General features: G+C 43.7%; 1 protein-coding gene across 3 annotated transcripts in view; it reads right to left on the reverse strand.

Moving 5' to 3' along the window:
• The window catches only part of LOC132393997 (sialic acid-binding Ig-like lectin 10), a 29,486-nt gene extending 14,073 nt beyond the window's left edge, over positions 1 to 15,413 (reverse strand). For all 3 annotated transcript variants that reach the window (XM_059969784.1, XM_059969699.1, XM_059969624.1), the window contains exons 1-2: positions 15,121 to 15,413; positions 13,752 to 14,045 (exon numbers count right to left, since the gene is read on the reverse strand). In XM_059969784.1, coding sequence (XP_059825767.1) covers positions 13,752 to 14,045; positions 15,121 to 15,292 — 466 coding nt within the window. In that variant the 5' untranslated portion in view covers positions 15,293 to 15,413. The remainder of the gene's footprint in view (positions 1 to 13,751; positions 14,046 to 15,120) is intronic.
• Between the last annotated feature and the right edge of the window lie 2,502 nt (positions 15,414 to 17,915).

The following is a 17,915-nucleotide window of genomic DNA, read 5'->3' on the forward strand; positions in this document are numbered from 1 at the left end:
TCCAACGATGAATGGACCAGGTGTTGTTTGGACTTTCTGATTTCGCTGCAGCCTACTTGGATGATATTGTTGTTCACGGGGCTGCCTGGGAGGAGCGTAAAGATCACCTGAAGACGGTCAGCAGATGTCTCCAGGAAGCCGGATTGACTGCCAACCCCTCAAAGTGTCAGTTTGCCAAGACTGAGATTGAATATTTTGGCTACATTATTGGCAGTGGGGTTATCAAACCACAGGCACACAAACATCAAGCCATTTAGTCCTGTCCGTGTCCACGGACAAAGACCCAGCTGAAATCATTCCTTGGAATGTCAGGATGGTACAGGAGATTTGTGCCTGACTGTTCCTCTCGTGCTGCTGTTCTCACAGATATGACTCTGCGGATGAGTCCTACTCAGCTGCAGTGGAGTGAGGAGGCGGAACGTTAGGATGCGCTGAGTGAGAACCCTGTATTGTGCAGTCCTGACTTTATTAAGGGTTTTGTGTTGCAGACGGATGCCTCAGAGTAAGGTTTGGGAGCGGTGCTTTTGCAGGGACAGCCCAGTGATCGTCACCCACTGGCTTACATCAGCAGGAAGTTGTTCCCGAGCGAGACTCGTTATTCCACTGTGGAGAAAGAATGCTTGGCACTGAAATGGGCTTTGGACTCCCTCAAGTATTATATCTGGGGAAGAGAGTTCATCCTGGAAACTGACCATAAAGCCCTGAGGTGGATGGAAGGGGTGAAGGATGCTAATAACCCTGTCACCTGCTGGTATTTGGCGATGCAGCCATATCGTTTCACCATTCAGCTACTCTCGGGTGAGATAACACCGCTGCAGACTTTTCTTCCCACTCTTAGGGCGTGATACTAGAAGGAGGGGAATGTGTGGCTGCGGCAATTACCAGCCGCACATTCAACCGGGCATATTAAGTGTCCTGTAGCCACCCATCCTCCTGATGATCTGGTAGAGGACTGAACTGTTACATTACACCAGCCTGAGTAGATGGGGCTGGATAACTGGATGGGCCATTCTGCGACAGCCAGAGCGGTGTTCTCTGGATCTGCTTCATTTATGCCGCATCTTCTTAAGCAGAGGAATATCTTCTCTCATCTGCAATGTACTATGGACTGGCCAGCATTGAATATAAACACTCAGTTGTGTGGTGTCACGTGGTTTGAGGAATGCTTATTATGTTGTTGAAGGGGAACTTTAGAAGGAAATCTGGCTGAGGTTTGATGACATTGAGGACAGCTTCTGCAATACTGGGCCACAGCAGCACGTAGACCCGACCAGTGCAAATGCTTCGTAAAACAGTCAAAACTTTTGTGTTTCCCCAGGTGGCCTGCCCAGAGAATAGAGTGACACAATTCAAGTACAGTTTCTCTGGCAGATATAGGCACCATTAGCTGCATCGATGACCCCTGCTGGCAGTACAGTATCCCATTTTCTATAAAATATCCATTTCCATTCACCAGCTCAACTTTTTCCCCTTCCATAAAGTGTTTAACCTGCTTGAAATACAGAGTTAGACTAACATCATTTTGTTGCATTGCTTGGATGTCAGTTGGTATTTGAAACCCCAAACGCTGGGGTGGGTGAGGTTCAATGGATGAATTCACTTCAGTATTTTATAACTTTTCCTGTCTTTTCTGGCTACGAGCTTTACCATTCCTTCCAGGATAAGTTTCAATTTCAACATTATAAAAACGAAGTTCACTGAGAGGTTGGGTAGATTGTTTGATGTTCTTGGCTTTTGCCCGGGTAAGTACAGCTTTACAGACCTGACTTGGACGCAAAAGATCAAGACGAACAGGCAAATCCTGACCTGGCACCACCGGAAAGGGGAGTTGATCAGCAACTCCTACGTTCAGGAGATAATTCTGGCCTTGCATTTTGATATGAACATCTGCTGTGGGATAAAGCTGGTCATCTCCATGTACACAACAGATGGGCACAGTCTCAGTCATACATGCACTATGAGGAGGAATGAACTGTCTATGAACAAGGGTCTGGTCACTGCCACTGTCAATAAGTGCCTTTAACTTGCAGCCATTCACCTCCACCATGATCTCACTCTGTGATTGTCGTGGCTCCCTCTTTGACCAGATCACCTCTGGGCACATAGCACATCTGGATTAGTTTCAGAGAATTATTGGGGCAGACAAATTTAGTGTGCCCCTCTTCACCACACTTGTAACCAATAAGTCTCTTGAAAGATCTAGAAAATGAGTTAACCTCTGTAGATTTCTCCTTTACAGGAGCCTTACCCCCGGCTGAATCCACCCTTCGTAGAAACATAGAAACATAGAAAATAGGTGCAGGGGTAGGCCATTGGGCCCTTTGAGCCTGCACTGCCATTCAGTATGATCATGGCTGATCATCCAACTCAGAACCCTGTATCTGCTTTCTCTCCATACCCCCTGATCCCTTTAGCCACAAGGGCCATATCTAACATATATCTAACATATCTAACCTACATATCTAAGGTTCGTATTGACTGGGAGACACCTGGCACTTTGTAATCCTTAGTTAACTTCCAGGCAGTGAAGCTCCACGGCTGCTTCTTCTGTCTGGCAGCAACAAACACATCAGCTAGGCCAGCTGCTTCTACGGCCATTGCAGGATTGTGCTCCTTAATCCAGACCTGTAGCTCAGGGGAAAGCATTCTCAGATATTGTTCCAGGACAATAAATTCTCCAATTCCATTCACCGTCTTCCTCTTCAGGTGAACCCATTTCCCATAAAGCTTCTTTAACCTGACATATACTTAGTTTGGGCCTTCATCTGGTTCAATCTCAAGGCTGCGATATCTCTGTCTGTAGGTTTCTGGATCTATATCTTTTTTTTGTAATAGCCCTTCTAACTTCCTCATAGTCTGCAGCATCATCAATGTCAATATGAGCATAGGCACTCCTAGCTTTGCCTGTCAATAATGGAATGAGCCTAAAGGCCCAATCTCCAATTGGCCATCTGCACGCTGTTGCTATTCTCTCAAAAATGACAAGAAAATGTTCAATATCATCAGGATCAGTCAGCTGCTGAAGCTTTGGCCCCTGAGTAGATCTCAAGTGTATTGCTGTAGAGCCATCCTGATGGGAGACCCCAAAGTTTACCCGGGCAGGAGGGGGGGCCTGTGTCTGAAACCACAACATCTGCCCCCACAGTATCTGTCTTACCAGAAGGTTGATCAAATGTTGGAGGGGTGCGGGCCTGCACCTCTGACTGAAGCAGATTGAACTGGGGCTGCAGTGCTTTAAATCGCTGCTCTTGGTGTCACCAACTGGGCCTCTCGTACCTGCTGCTGCCCCATATACGTGCAAAGAATATTGGCCAGGTCGATAATAGTGGGCTCCCAGGGCTCCTCTATTTCTGAGGCCCCAGAACACCCTGGAAGGTCCCACCTCCGATTCAGCCTCAGACTGCTCCTGAACTCCAGCTGCTGCTCCCAACTGGCTCGATTGGATAAAAAAATTCAAAACACCTTTCCTGCACATGCTACTGCTGACCCCACCGCTGCCACGTCTGTGAAGGACCAGGGTAAGCATAAAACTGGCAGAGTAGGTAAAGGTGAAAAAAATAGGGGTTTTATTTACACAAAATATTTACAAACTCAACAGAACTGTTCTAGACTCCAAGCTTGAATCAGCTAAACAGAGCAGAACTTGGTTACAACATAATAAATACTCCTCAGACCAAGTGACGCCATCATCTCCTGACTGTGGGTTTATGTTCAATGCTGGCCAGTCCATAGTAAATAGCAGGGGTGAGAAACATAAATGAAGCAGCTCCAGAGAACCCTCAGGCTGTAGCAGAATGGCGCAATTCAATTATCCAGCCCCCTCTACTCAGGCTGGTGTAATGCAACAGCTCAGTCGTTTGATCTGGAAGGGTGAACTGCTGACAACTCGGCGAATCGGGTGGTTGGGAGTGGAGAAAGGATGGCAGTTGTTTAAACAACTAGATTGTGAATGGATGGAGGATGGCAGGGGGACCTGATGATTCGTGAAGTGAATTAGAGATGGAGGTTGGTGGGAAAGAGAAATGGAGTGGAAAAAGCAGGAAAAGAAATGAGATGTCAAACTCTGAGGAGTCAGGGGATGACTGAAGCAGACAATAGACAATAGGTGCAGGAGTAGGCCATTCGGCCCTTCGAGCCAGCACCGCCATTCTATGTGATCATGTCTGATCATCCACAATCAGTACCCCGTGCCTGCCTTCTCCCCATATCTCTTGACTCCACATTCTTTAAGAGCTCTATCTAACTCTTTCTTGAAAGCATCCAGAGAATTGGCCTCCACTGCCTTCTGAGGCAGAGCATTTCATAGATCCGCAACTTTCTGGGTGAAAAAGATTTTCCTGAACTCTGTTCTAAATGGCCTACCTCTTAATCTTAAACTGTGGCCTCTGGTTCTGGACTTCCAACATCAGGAACATGTTTCCTGCCTCTAGTGTGTCCAATCCCTTGATAATCTTATATGTTTCAATCAGATCCCCTCTCATCCTTCTAAATCCCAGTGTATACAAGCCCAGTCGCTGCAATCTTTCAGTATATGACAGTCCCACCATCCCAGGAATTAACCTCATTTTCCTATGCTATGCTCCCTCAATAGCAAGAATATTCCTCCTCAAATTTGGAGACTAAAACTGAACATGATACTCCAGATGTGGTCTCACCACGGCCCTGTACAACTGCAGAAGGACCTCTTTGCTGCTATACTCAACTCCCCTTGTTATGAAGGCCAACGTGCCATTAGCTTTCTTCAATGCCTGCCGTACCTGCATGCAGATTTTCAATGACTGATGTAGAAGAATATATTGTACTTCCCATTTTCCTAACTTGACACCATTCAGATAGTAATCTGCCTTCCTGTTTTTGCCACCAAAGTGGATAACCTCACATTTATCCACATTAAACTGCATCTGCCATGCATCTACCCACTCACCCAACCTGTCCGAGTCACCCTGCATTCTCCTAACATCCTCCTCATATTTCACACTACTACCCAGCTTTGTGTCATCTGCAAATTTGCTAATGTTACTTTTAATCCCTTCATCTAAATCATTAATGTATATTGTAAATAGCCGTGGTCCCAGCACCGAGCCTTGTGGTACCCCACTAGTCACTGCCTGCCATTCTGAAAAGGACCTGTTAGTCCCGACTCTTTGTTTCCTCTCTGCCAACCAATTTTCTATCCATGTTAGTACCCTACCCCCAATACCATGTGCTCTAATTTTGCCCACTAATCTCCTATATGGGACCTTATCAAATGCTTTCTGAAGGTCCAGGTACACCGCATCCACTGGCTCTTCCTTGTCAATTTTCATAGTTACATCCTCAAAAAATTCCAGAAGATTAGTCAAGCATGATTTCCTCTTTGTAAGTCCATGCTGACTCGGACTGGTCCTGTTACTGCTATCCACATGTGCTGCTATTTCATCTTTTACAATTGACTCCTTCCCACCACTGATATCAGGCTAACTGGTCTGTAATTCCCTGTTTTCTTTTTCCCTCCTTTCTTAAAAAGTGGGAATACATTAGCTACCCTCCAATCCTCAGGAACTGATCCTGAATCTATAGAACATTGGAAAATGATTACCAGTGTATCCACAATTTCTCGAGCCACCTCCTTAAGTACCCTGGGATACAGACCATCAGGCTCTGGGGATTTATCAGCCTTCAGTCCCATCAGTCTGCCCAACACCATTTTCTGCCTAATGTGAATTTCCTTCAGCTCCTCCATTACCCTAGGTCCTCTGGCCACTATTACACCTGGGAGATTGTTTGTGTCTTCCCTAGTGAAGACAGATCCAAAGTACCTGTTCAACTCGTCTGCCATTTCCATGTTCCCATAATAAATTCACCCATTTCTGCCTTCAAGGGCCCAACTTTGTCCTTAACTAATTTTTTCCTCTTCACATACCTAAAGAAGTTTTTACTATCCTCCTTTATATTCTTGGATGGTAACTTTTGTATCTTATATTTTCTCCCCGTATTGCCTTTTTAGTTATCTTCTGTTGCTCTTTAAAAGTTCTCCGTACATCTTTGCTATGTTTTATATCTCTTTTATTTTTAAACTGTCCTTGACTTCCCTTGTTAGTCATGGTCACTCCCTACTCCCCTTAGAATCTTTCTTCCGCTTTGGGAAGTACTGATCCTCTACCTTCTGTATTATTCCCAGAAATACCTGCCATTGTTGTTCCACTGTCATCCCTGCTAGGGTATCCTTCCAGTCAACTTTGGCCAGTTCCTCCCTCATGGCTCCATAGTCCCCTTTGTTCAACTGGAATACTGACACTTCTGATTTTCCCTTCTCCCTCTCAAATTGTAGATTAAAAGTTATCATGTTATGGTCACTACCTCCTAATGCTGTAGGATAGCAAAACAATGGAAAGAAGATGAGATTAAAGCAATTATACAACTGAGCCTTTTGATGATTGGAACCCGATTCATCTGACGAAGGTAATAAACAAACTTGCAGGTGAGCTCAAAATAGCAAAGGTATTATGAAATGGATCGCTATTAGTGATTTGTCGGGATAGTGCTCAGCAAGGCAAAGTGATAAGATAAATCTAAGTACAATGCTCAGTACCCAACAACAGAAAGTGGACTAGAGGAGTTATTTCAGGAATACCAACAGAAGTTACTATGGTTGAGATTAAACAGAACATAAAAGGAGCAAAAATTGAGGCCAAACGTTTGAAAGTTACAAGAAAAAGAAACAAGTGTGATAGTTTATCAGTTATGATTAATTTTGATGAAGAAAGATTGCCGACTAAAGTTTATTTCAGGTATATGTGTTTTGAGGTCAGAATATATATACCACCGCCTTTGAAATGCTTTAAATGTCAGAAATTCGGGCATATCGCGGCGGTATGCAGAGGGAAACAAAAATATGGGAGATGCACTGGAGAACATGAATATGGGAAATGCGAAGCGGAAGCTGGGCTGAAATGCTGCAATTGTGGTGGGGAACACGGTGCAGCTTATCGAGGGGACATTAATAGCAAGAAGGCAGCTGAGATACAACATGTTAAAGTAACAAGGGATTAGCTATGCAGAGGCAGTGAAAGGAATTGCTGAAAAAGTGACGGCGATCAAGTGAACAAATATAGGGAATAATAAGCCAGTGAACTGTGAGGGCTGTAATGTGATAAATAAGGATGCACTAATAACGAGTAGAAAGGATTTCGTACTGTTCATGGTAGATGTAATTAACTGTTTAGTGTTAACAGACAAGAGAACCAAGAAAGTTAAAATTATAGTCAGGTCTGCAGAAAAATATCTTGGTATTACAGGGCTTTGGTGGGAAGTAGTTAAAGAAACACTGAATTGAGGGTCAAACAGTTCACAGGCAGGGGAGGCGGGATCTTAATGGCAGTATATATATTTTACAATGGAATGCAAGGAGTCTTATCGCAAATAGTCTAGAATTTAAGAAATATGTATCAGAGCTTAAGGAAAAAACTCAGATTTTATGTATACAGGAAACATGGTTGAAACCACAATTAGATTTTGTTTTACAGCTATTAGGAAGGATAGAAGTAATGGCAATGCGAGAGGAGTAGCAATATTTATAACCAGTGGGCTGAGGTGTAATATAATCAACATAGGGCAGAAATATGAATCAATAACAATCAAAATTTGGAAAGGCAGAGAATGTTTTGTAATAATAAATTATTATAATCCATGTAGAAGATTAAGCAAAGATGCATTAAACACAGTGGGTGGTGGGATGAAAGGGAAAATAATATGGTGTGGGGATTTCAATGGACACAGTCAACTATGGGGATGTAAAAATATTGATGAAAACGGATTAATGATAGAAGAATTTATAGATGATAAAAAATTGGCATGTATAAATAATGGACAAGGTACGAGATATAACATTTCCCAAAACATAGAATCCACAATAGACAACATTTGTAGGTAGAGAATTAGCAGGGATCAGTACTTGGAATGTATTAAAACTAACTGCAGTAGGAAGTGATCATTATCCCATACTCACAAAGATTCAGATTAAAATAGAACAAAATAAAGGACCTAGAGTGTCAAGGTGGAAACTAAATAAGGCAGATTGGGAAATATGTTAAAGAAGAAGTGAAGTAAGATGAATAAAGATTTTAGATGAAAATATATTGGATATAGAAGAAATGAATGATAAATTGGTCACAGCAGCAGTTATAAATTCAGCAGAAGAAACAATTCCAAAAAATAAAGGTAGAGGAAAGAGTTAAAGTGTTCCATGGTGGAATTGTGAAAGTAGTAGAAGTATAAAAGTAAGAAAAACAGCATTTAAAGAGTAAAAATGACAACATTCGGTAGAAACATGAATACAATATAAAATAGCACAAGCAGAAGTTTGGAAAATAATCAAACAAGCAAAGCGAGCACACTGGAGACAATATTGTAACAAAATTGGAAAAGAAACTCAACTGCCTGAAATACGGGGTATGATAAGGAAAATGAATGATATAAGAAGTAGCAAAGAGATTCCTGTACTAAAAAGCAAGGACAAAGTTGCAATTAACAATGTAGAAAAAGCAGAAATATTGGCAAAAACTTTTGTTAACATACATAGCTTGGAAAATTTGACTGTTGAGGCTAGACAACAAAGGGAGGAGAGGCTTTAGCAAAATTCAGGAATTATGGACAAAAGAGCAACATCAGAAGAAGTACTGGAGACACCTATTTGCAAAACAAAAATAGAAAGAGCTATTATGAATGCGCGGCCAACTTGTCTGGGAAGGATCAAGTATGGAGTATAATGCTGAAGCATTTATCAGGAAGTGCACTTCTAGTTCTGCAGAGACTGTTTCATGATAAATGGGAAAGAGGTAAAATACCATCTGCATGGAAACATTCTGCTATTGTTCCAATATTAAAACCTGGTAAAGATTCATCAGACACATCAAACTATAGACCAATTGCATTAATTTCACAGCTAGGTAAACTTACGGAATGAATAATAACTGATAGGCTTACATACTTTCTAGACTATCTTTTTGATCAAACAAAGAGTACGCCAGAACATATTCGGTTGAAAATGAACACCACAAGGTTGTGTCTGCAGTCCATTACTATTTACCATAATGATAAATGACATATTTGCACAAGTTGAAAATAGAGTGGGGAACTCCTTATCTGCAGATGCTGGGGCTTTATGGGTGAGGGGAAGAAATCTAATTTATATACAAAGGAAAATGCAAGATGCAATTAATAAGGTGGAGGAGTGGGCAAATAAATGGGGTTTCAAATTGTCTCCAAGTAAGTCGCAAGTGATATGTTTATCAAGAAATCAGAAACCAGTTTGCGTGAAATCAAATGAACAAAAATTAGAGCAGATAAAGATAATTCCGTTCCTTGGTTTGTTATTTGATGAGAAACTTACATGGAAAAAGCAAATTGAGAAAATTACGAGCAAATGTAACAAAATAAGCAACTTATTGAGGTGTCTTGCTGGACAGGATTGGAGTACAAGCAGGATATCGTTATTAAATATTTATCAAGCTCGAATGAGGGCTACTCTGGATTGTGGATGTGCAGCATACATGTCAGCTGCAGAAAGTAATTTAAAAATGCTGGATGTTGAACGAGCTCAGGCCCTCAGGATACGTAGTGGTGCATCAGCTGTATCAGCTCTTCAAGTCAAAATGGGGGAAATGCCTTTAAGACTTAGAAGAATAAAGCTAATGCTACATTACTGGGTTAACACCATGGGGTATAACTACTCACATCCAGCTAAAGCTATATTAAAAGACTGCTGGGAACATAATAATCCAAATTATAATAGCTTTGGATGGATTGGGGATGCAGCAGCACAAAAATATGATCTGCACAAAATGGAATATAGCCCTACAGTTCCAGTACCTGATGTTCCTCCATGGCTCTTTACAATACATACAGTGGATACAAACCTGCAACAATTTTTTAAAAAGTAGTCTAACTGTGGAATCAAATTGATAGTACAAGAATATATAGACCTGCATTTTAGAAACAAATTAGTAATATTTACGGATGGCTCCAAAGAACCTTGCTCTGGCCACACAGGTATTGCAGTCTACATTCCTCAGTGCAAAACTAGTATCAGGAAAAGAACATCATACCATTTATCAGTGTATACAACAGAATTAATGGCAATATTGAGTGAATTATCTTGGTTAGAAGAAAATAATGCCAAAAAGCTGTAATCTGTTCAGACACTTTGTCTGCATTAACCTCTATCAAATCAAGAAAATCAGAAAGTAGACAGGATATTTTATTGGAGATTCTATGCAAGTTATATACACCGACCAAAATGGGGTAGAAATAAGCTTCCTTTGGGTTCCTGCTCATAGTGGTGTGGAGGGTAATGAAAAAGTGGACATTATAGTTAAACAATCACTCAAATCATCTATAATACAGGTCCAGATCCCTCTAAGCAAAGTGGAAGTCAAAAGCATTATAAAAACAGGTATTGAGGAGACATGGCAGAAACATTGGGATGAGAGTGAAACAGGGAGACAACTGTACAAAATACAAGGGCAAGTCAGATACCAAAGAATATCAGGTGGGCATAGAAAGATAGAAGTGATCATCAGTCATTCAAGAATTGGACACACAAGTCTTAATTACACATTATACTAAATAGGGAAACGTCCAAATGGGTTGTGTGAAATCTGCAATCAACCAGAAACAGTTGGACATGTATTGATTAAATGTAAGAAGTCTGAAAGAGAAAGGGTGAAGATGATAGGAGCGCTTAAGATGAACAAAAATAAAACTGCTGTGGGTAAAGAAGACATTTTAGGAGTTCAAGAGAAATACGGACCTATATCATGGAGTATCTGAAAGACTCTGGTTTATAGTATAGAATTTAGGGAACGCATTTCTTTCCTCCTGTTTATCAAACGATCCACACTCCAGTCTAGCAGGTGGCGGTAATGCACCTTAAAGCTGGTTTGGCAACCGTCATAAAACAAAATAAGAAGAAGCAGAAGCTCAGCCGTTTGCCAGATTATCAGGAGGGTGGGCGGCTACAGGACACTTGATATGCCCGCTTGGTGGTGCGGCCGGTCGTTGCAGCCGCCACAGTCCAAATTCCTCGCCGCAAGCTCACTACCAAGGACAGCCCCGCACTGATTACGGAGAAGGTGTTGTCCACTCTGAAGGGCAGAAACGAGGGACAGTGTGATATCGCAGAGACAATGCTGAGCATCATCAATGAATATTGTTGTCACACTGAGGGAGCGCCGCACTGTGGGAGGGGCGAGTGAGTTACAGTGTGGGAGGGGTAATTCTGAGGAAGAGTCACACTGTGGGAGGGGTGATACTGTGTGAGATCTCTCTCCTAAAGTTGAAAATAGCGGCCAAATCCTAAAAGTTCGGGTTTAGAGACCTCCAGAAGGTTTTGGGAGAATGGGGTGTCATATTGACAGTGGACTGGAGCGGGTTCTTTCCTGCAAGGACCCGGTTTTTGAAGTTTTCGGTCCGTGTTTCTCGGGCGCTGAGCAGTGGCTGCAGCTGACTGATTGCCAAAGTTCGAGTTTTTAACTTTGTCGGGAGCGGGAACGGATTAAATCCGTTTTGAAACGGCGGAAACCCCTCCCGTTTAGATTGCCGAGCCCAGGGCGATTGGGAAGACTTCGGGGCGGCCGGAGGAAGAGCGGACTGACCTGGGAGACACCTTCGTTTTTGCAGCAGCACGGATGGCGCTGAGGTTTTTCAACCAGACGGACATCCAGCCTGTCCACGGATAACTCCCATCTCCCTCCCCTCTCTGAACTGTTTCTTTTTGAGAGATTATTTGCTGGAGTCTCGCTGTGTTTAGCGTTCTGTAGTTGTCGAATTTCGGACTGAGTACTGACTGTCATGACAGCGTGCATCTCCAACATGTCGGCATCGCAGTCGTATGCGGAGACTGCGGGCTCTGGAACTACATCCCGCGAAGAGAGTCACCCTTTCAAATTAATGGCTCCGAAAGATGCTGTACAACGTACGGAACCAACTTCAGTCAGTAGGAAGGACGCTTTGAAGCCGACGTCGCTGGGCCTCCCCCCGCTGCTCCCCTCTTTCTGTTCCTCCCGTCGGCAGCCCCCCCCCCCCTTCACCGTGCCTGTGGCGATGGAGGTCGGTGATGGGCGCGGCACGGGTGAAGATAGGGAGTGGGTTGAGGTAGGAAGGCAAAGAGAAACTAGAAACACACCGAGGCTTCTACCACTGCGAAGGGGCGGGCAGTTCCTGTTAAACATCTTGAGAGTACAGGAGGCCATGGGAAGACATATCAGAATATCCATATAAATATCCATAGCCTCCTCTTCTGTCAAGATGAAGCCACACTCAGGTTGGAGGAACAACACCTTATATACCGGCTGGGTAGCCACCATGATAATGGCATGAACATTGACCTCTAACTTCCGTTAATGCCCCTCCTCCCCTTCTTACCCCATCCCTGACATAATTAGTTGTTTGTTTTTTTTCTCTCGCTCTCTGCCCATCACCCTGCCTATTCTCCATCTCCCTCTGGTGCTCCCCCTCCCATTTTCTTTCTCCCGAGGCCTCCTGTACAATGATCCTTTCCCTTCTCCAGCTCTGTATCACTTTCAACAATCACCTTTCCAGCTCTGAGCTTCATCCTACCCCCTCCAGTCTTCTCCTATCATTTTGCATTTCCCCCTCCCCCCACTATCAAATCTCTTAGTATCTCTCCTTTCGGTTAGTCCTGACGAAGGGTCTCGGCCCGAAATGTCGACAATGCTTCTTCCTATAGATGCTGCCTGGCCTGCTGGGTTCCACCAGCATTTTGTGTGTGTAGGATGCAGAAGGACTTGGACAGATTAGGAGAATGGGCAAGAAAATGGCAAATGAAATACAATGTTGGAAAATGCATGGTCATGCACTTTAGGAGTAGAAATAAATGTGTGGATTATTTTCTAAATGGGGAGAAAATGAGATGCAGAGGAACTTGGGAATCCTTGAGCAGAATACCCTGAAAGTGAACTTGCAGGTTGAGTTGGTGGTGAGGAAGGCACATGCCATGTTTGCATTAATTTCAAAGAGGCCAGAATATAAGAGCAGGGATGTAATCTTGAGGCTTTATAAGGCACTGGCAAGGCTTCACCTTGAGCATTGTGAACAGTTTCGGGCTCCTTATCTAAGAAAAGATGTGCTGGCTTTGGAGAGGGTTCAGATGAGGTTCACAGGATGATTCTGGGAATGAAAGGTTTATCACAAGAGGAATGTTTGATGGCTCTGGGCCTGTGCTTGCTGGAATTTAGAAGGATTATGAGGATCTCTTTGAAATCTTTTGAATGTTGAAAGCCCCAGACAGAGTAGATGTGGAAAGGATGTCTCCCATGTTGGGGGAGTCTAGGACAGGAGAACAGGGCCTCAGAGGAACGTCCATTTCATACAAAAATGTGGAGAAATTTCTTTAGCCAGAATTTCTGGAATTTGTTACGGACAACTGTGGAAGCCAGGTCATTGGGTGTATTTAAGGCAAACATTGATAGGTTCTTGATTGGCCATGGCATCAAAGGTTATGGGGAAGAGGCTGGGGTGTGGGGCTGAGGAGGGGGGAAAATGGATCAGCCATGACTGAATGTTTAAGCAGATTTGATGGACCAAATGGTCTAATTCTGCTCCTATGTTTTATCATTTTCTCATGGATATTCAGGGCAACACTTGTTAATAAATAAATGATTTAGTTATCCTCATACTGAAATTTGCAGAATATTTCTGTGTACTCTGCGGATTACTGCTGTACCTGTATGATAACTGATCCACATACTTACACTGCACAGTTAGTGTGAGGGTCTGCTCCGATGAAACTGATGGGTATCTGACTCTGCAGGTGAGATTTTGCCCGTGGTGTTTGGGTGCTGGGGTCATGGTCAGGACAGAAGTATATGTCAGAGTGTTGTTCCACTGAGTTACACTGCTTGAGACTGATGGTGGGACATCTGTGGGGGTGACCCAGGTTAAGTTGGGTGAAGTTCCATCACACGTGGTGTTGAAGATGCAGGTTATGGTCACAGACTTTCCTTTGACAATTTCACCAGCGAATATCGTGGGTTTATCTGTGAAATCTAACATAGAAAAATGGATCCTTTTAGTTCAGTATCACCAGATGCATCAGTTCAGATAGAAATCCCAGCCCCACAACAGGAAAGGTGTTTACAGGATGATCCCTGAACAATGAGGGTAGAGTGTGAGGGAAAGTTGAACAGTGTGGGGTTCATTACTGTTCTGAAAGCTGTTGAGAGGGGAAATGGGAATCAGAGTCCTCCACTGAGATCCTCAATATCACACAGTCACTGATACATCCAGTGGGGTACGTCCTTCCCCAAACAGTGAGACATGGGGCAAGTGGACTTGGTCATGGGGGAGATGAGTTCAAAAAGTTCAAATTAAATTTATTAGCAAAGTACACGTACAAGTTGTTACCATATACTGTACTACCTTGAGATTCATTTTCTTGCAGGCATTTACAGGAAAAAAGAAATTGAATCGAATTTATAAAAATCTACGCAAACGAAGACTGACAACAAAAAGACAATTTGCAAATTCAAAAAAATACTGTACTGAAAACATGAGTTGAAAAGAGTCCCTGAAAGTGAGCCTGTAGGGCAAAGAATCAGCTCAGAGTCGTGCTGTTTGAAGTTATTTGCACCATTCCGGGAGACTGGTGTTTGAAGGGGAGTAACTGTTCCTGAACTGGGTGGTGTGGGACACAAGACTTCTGTACCTCCTGCCCGATGTTAGTAGTGAGATCAGGGCATGGCCTGGATGGTGGATAAAAACACAAAGGACGAAGGAACGGAAGGAAGTGCGGATGGTTGGGATGGAGAAGGAGTGGAGGGTCGCTGGGAAGCCAAACGCTGCCACATGAGAGGTACCTAGTTTGGAAAGAAACTGCATGTAACTCTGAGAACCTCTTGTGTCCATGACAGCGGTATTTCAATATGTTTGGGAACATAAACTGGCTTTCATAACATAGTAACAGTCGGTACACTGAAGGCGCTGAGGCTGCTTCGGGAATGAATGGGATATTTCCTGAAAAATGGGAGCTGTGACAAAGTGAATATGGACCCAGTACAAGTTTATATTATTCCCCACTGACTGCTGAATGTCTGCTGTTGAGTTACCACACAGAACACCTACCAGAAACACGGAGCCAAGTGACAGGCTGATAGTTGTAAAGATCACTTCCGGCAAACTCAATCCTGAAATAATATGGCCCTTCATCTTCCTGTGTGATGTTGTCGATAACCAGGGAACAGTCACCGTCTTTCAAGTCTCCAGACAGACGGGTCCGATGCTGAAACTTCTGCATCTCCTGACTGTGATCATTGGAGTGAAAGGCTATTTGATGATTTTCCTGGTTTTCACTGTTATACCAGATACCAGTCCTTGACTTCTTATCCAGACGTGACGGATAACGATAGTGGCATGGAATCCGGGCACACAAGCCTCTCTGTGCTGTCACATCTGATGGTGTTTCAGCTCTCCACTCATTCGACACTGTGCCTGAGGAGAGAATGAACAATGTTTGGTAATGGACGACTTGTAAACACATTGGACTTGATGTCCACCCCCTTTATCACTCCTGCACTGTGGACATGGTGTGTACTGAGTGTGGGAGACACAAGGAAACCCACCAGGCCTCCTCATGGTTGGAGGGGACCTGTTAGTTGGGGGGGGGGGGTGGAAGGATGAGTGGTGCACGTTCATTTTGTTTTGCCTCATTGGCTCATGAACAAAAAAGTTGGTTTCACACTGTAAGGAAGAATCAACGACAGAGGTGTCATCTAACACTGCAGGAGGAAATGGAGTGGCCAAAACTGGTCTACGTTCCTCTGTTGGGAATCACTTCCTGTTTGCTCTACCACGTGTCACTGTCTCTGCTCCTTCCATCCATCCACTACACTGGATCCATCAGATCTTATGGAGCTAGGAATGAACGTGGATCATTATTATCTAAGGGATCCCTGTGGGACTCCCACAGGTACAAGGATGCCGACGTGCCTGTGACTGAGTACCACAGATGCTGGTGACAGACAGGCTGCAGTAGGGGCCCGTTCTGGCAGTTCCCACACTAACAGTGCAGCTTTCTCACAACCTGTCCCAGTCAACAATGCAGCAATCCCACACACTGTCCTGCTCATACTGCAGCCCAGTCAACGTGTAACGTCACAGTACGTCACACTGCGGCAATTTGAATCTGCTGGAACATAAACTGCCATGAGTAATGGATTTAGCAAAATACCTCACAGTGCTTCCCCCCCCCCCCCCAGTGACAATTGGGACTATTGTATCTACAATCGGCACTACCTCATGAAGGCAACGCCCATCGTCAAACATCCCCACCGTCCGGACCGTGTCCTGTTCTCACAGCTCCCATTGGGCAGGAGGGACAGAAGCCTGAAGGCCCACATCACCAGGTTCAGGAACAGCTCCTTCCTTTGTTATGGACTCAGCAACAATAAATATGAGTGGGGCAGGGGTTTTTATAATAAATAAAACATTTATTAAACACTGAAACCCCCCCCCCAGAAGTAAACAAATCACTAATGTAACCGGAAGTCAGCTGCTGTGTGGCAGCTTAAACAGTTCTTAAAGAGATGAAGCTTAAATAGTTCTTAAAGCGATGTTGCAAAAACAGTTCTTCAAAGTAGTACTGCAAAAGTTCAAAATGCTTACAGTCCATTAAAGGAGAGATTTTTTAGATGATTTAAATTCTCTTTCACGTCGTGTCATTGCGGTTCCCAGTCGAACTATATTTTTCCCACGGAGAATTTACGAAGCTGGAAATGAAACGGCTTAAAGGCACTGACCTTTCCTTTGCAAAACTGTATCCAATCCTTGCTGCTGTATTTTGCCGGAACTAACACGGGGACAGCCAACAAATTCCTTCCGAATGAGGATCAAACAAGGTCGAACCTGTTTCACCATCAAAATCGACCTTCCTTGATCTTTTAGCTCCCGAACTCCAATCTTCACTCTCCACTGATTTTTAACTGGCAGTATTATAAAGAAACTGCCGGCAATGACCTTTAAAACTTTAGGCATTAAATAAAACTCCATTTTTCAACCAAACTGCACCATAATATTGAACCACGCAGTGGCATGAAGTCAAAATAGCGAATCCAGCCACGAACTGCCCCTCCTCACAGGGAGGGGTCCTCCTTTTATACCCTATATAAAAAAAGCTGTCACATGACCTCTACTGGCAGGAAAGTGATGTCACTCCCCCATCACAAGACCATTACCTTAAGTCCAGTATAGCTTCAACACCACTGTCACGTGTCACGGGTACGTAACACCTTTCAAACATTCTGATCTTGAACAAATACAACCACTCCATCAGTATCGCAACACCGTGACCACTTCGCATTACAATGGGCTTCTTTTGTTTCAGTTGTGTTTTTTCTTGTAAACTTGTGTAGAATTTGTTTTTCTCCTGAATGTACCTGTGATGCTACTGCAAGGAAGTTTTTCATTACACGTGCAGACATGGACTTGAGCATCTGATAATAAACTCCACTTTAACACACGTGACTCTGAATGTGTGACACTCCAATATCTACAGTGCAGTGTTCCTTCTGCACCTCCCTTTTTCTTTTACAAGTTTATTCACACAAAAACACACAAAATACAAACGTACAAGACGGTGAACAAGTTCCAATGAACCTCCTGCCCCTCTCCTCTGGGGAGAGGCCTCGAGATGGTTGTTCTTTTTCTTCGCATTCCCTTCAGTCACCTGAACCCACCCCTCAGCGTCATCCACACCGTGCCCATCCCTGACTTTCACCACCAGTGGGGGGTGGGTGCGGAAGGATGACTGGAGGGGTAACAGCAGGAATAGGGGCTCCGCAGTGCTGCCCTCTGCCTCTGAAGTGAAGTTAGCGGCCTTTGAGCATATCCAAAGGCTTTACAGGCACATTGGCATGGTACTA

This window comes from Hypanus sabinus, chromosome 1 (assembly GCF_030144855.1).
Source record: "Hypanus sabinus isolate sHypSab1 chromosome 1, sHypSab1.hap1, whole genome shotgun sequence".
NCBI lineage: Eukaryota > Metazoa > Chordata > Chondrichthyes > Myliobatiformes > Dasyatidae > Hypanus > Hypanus sabinus.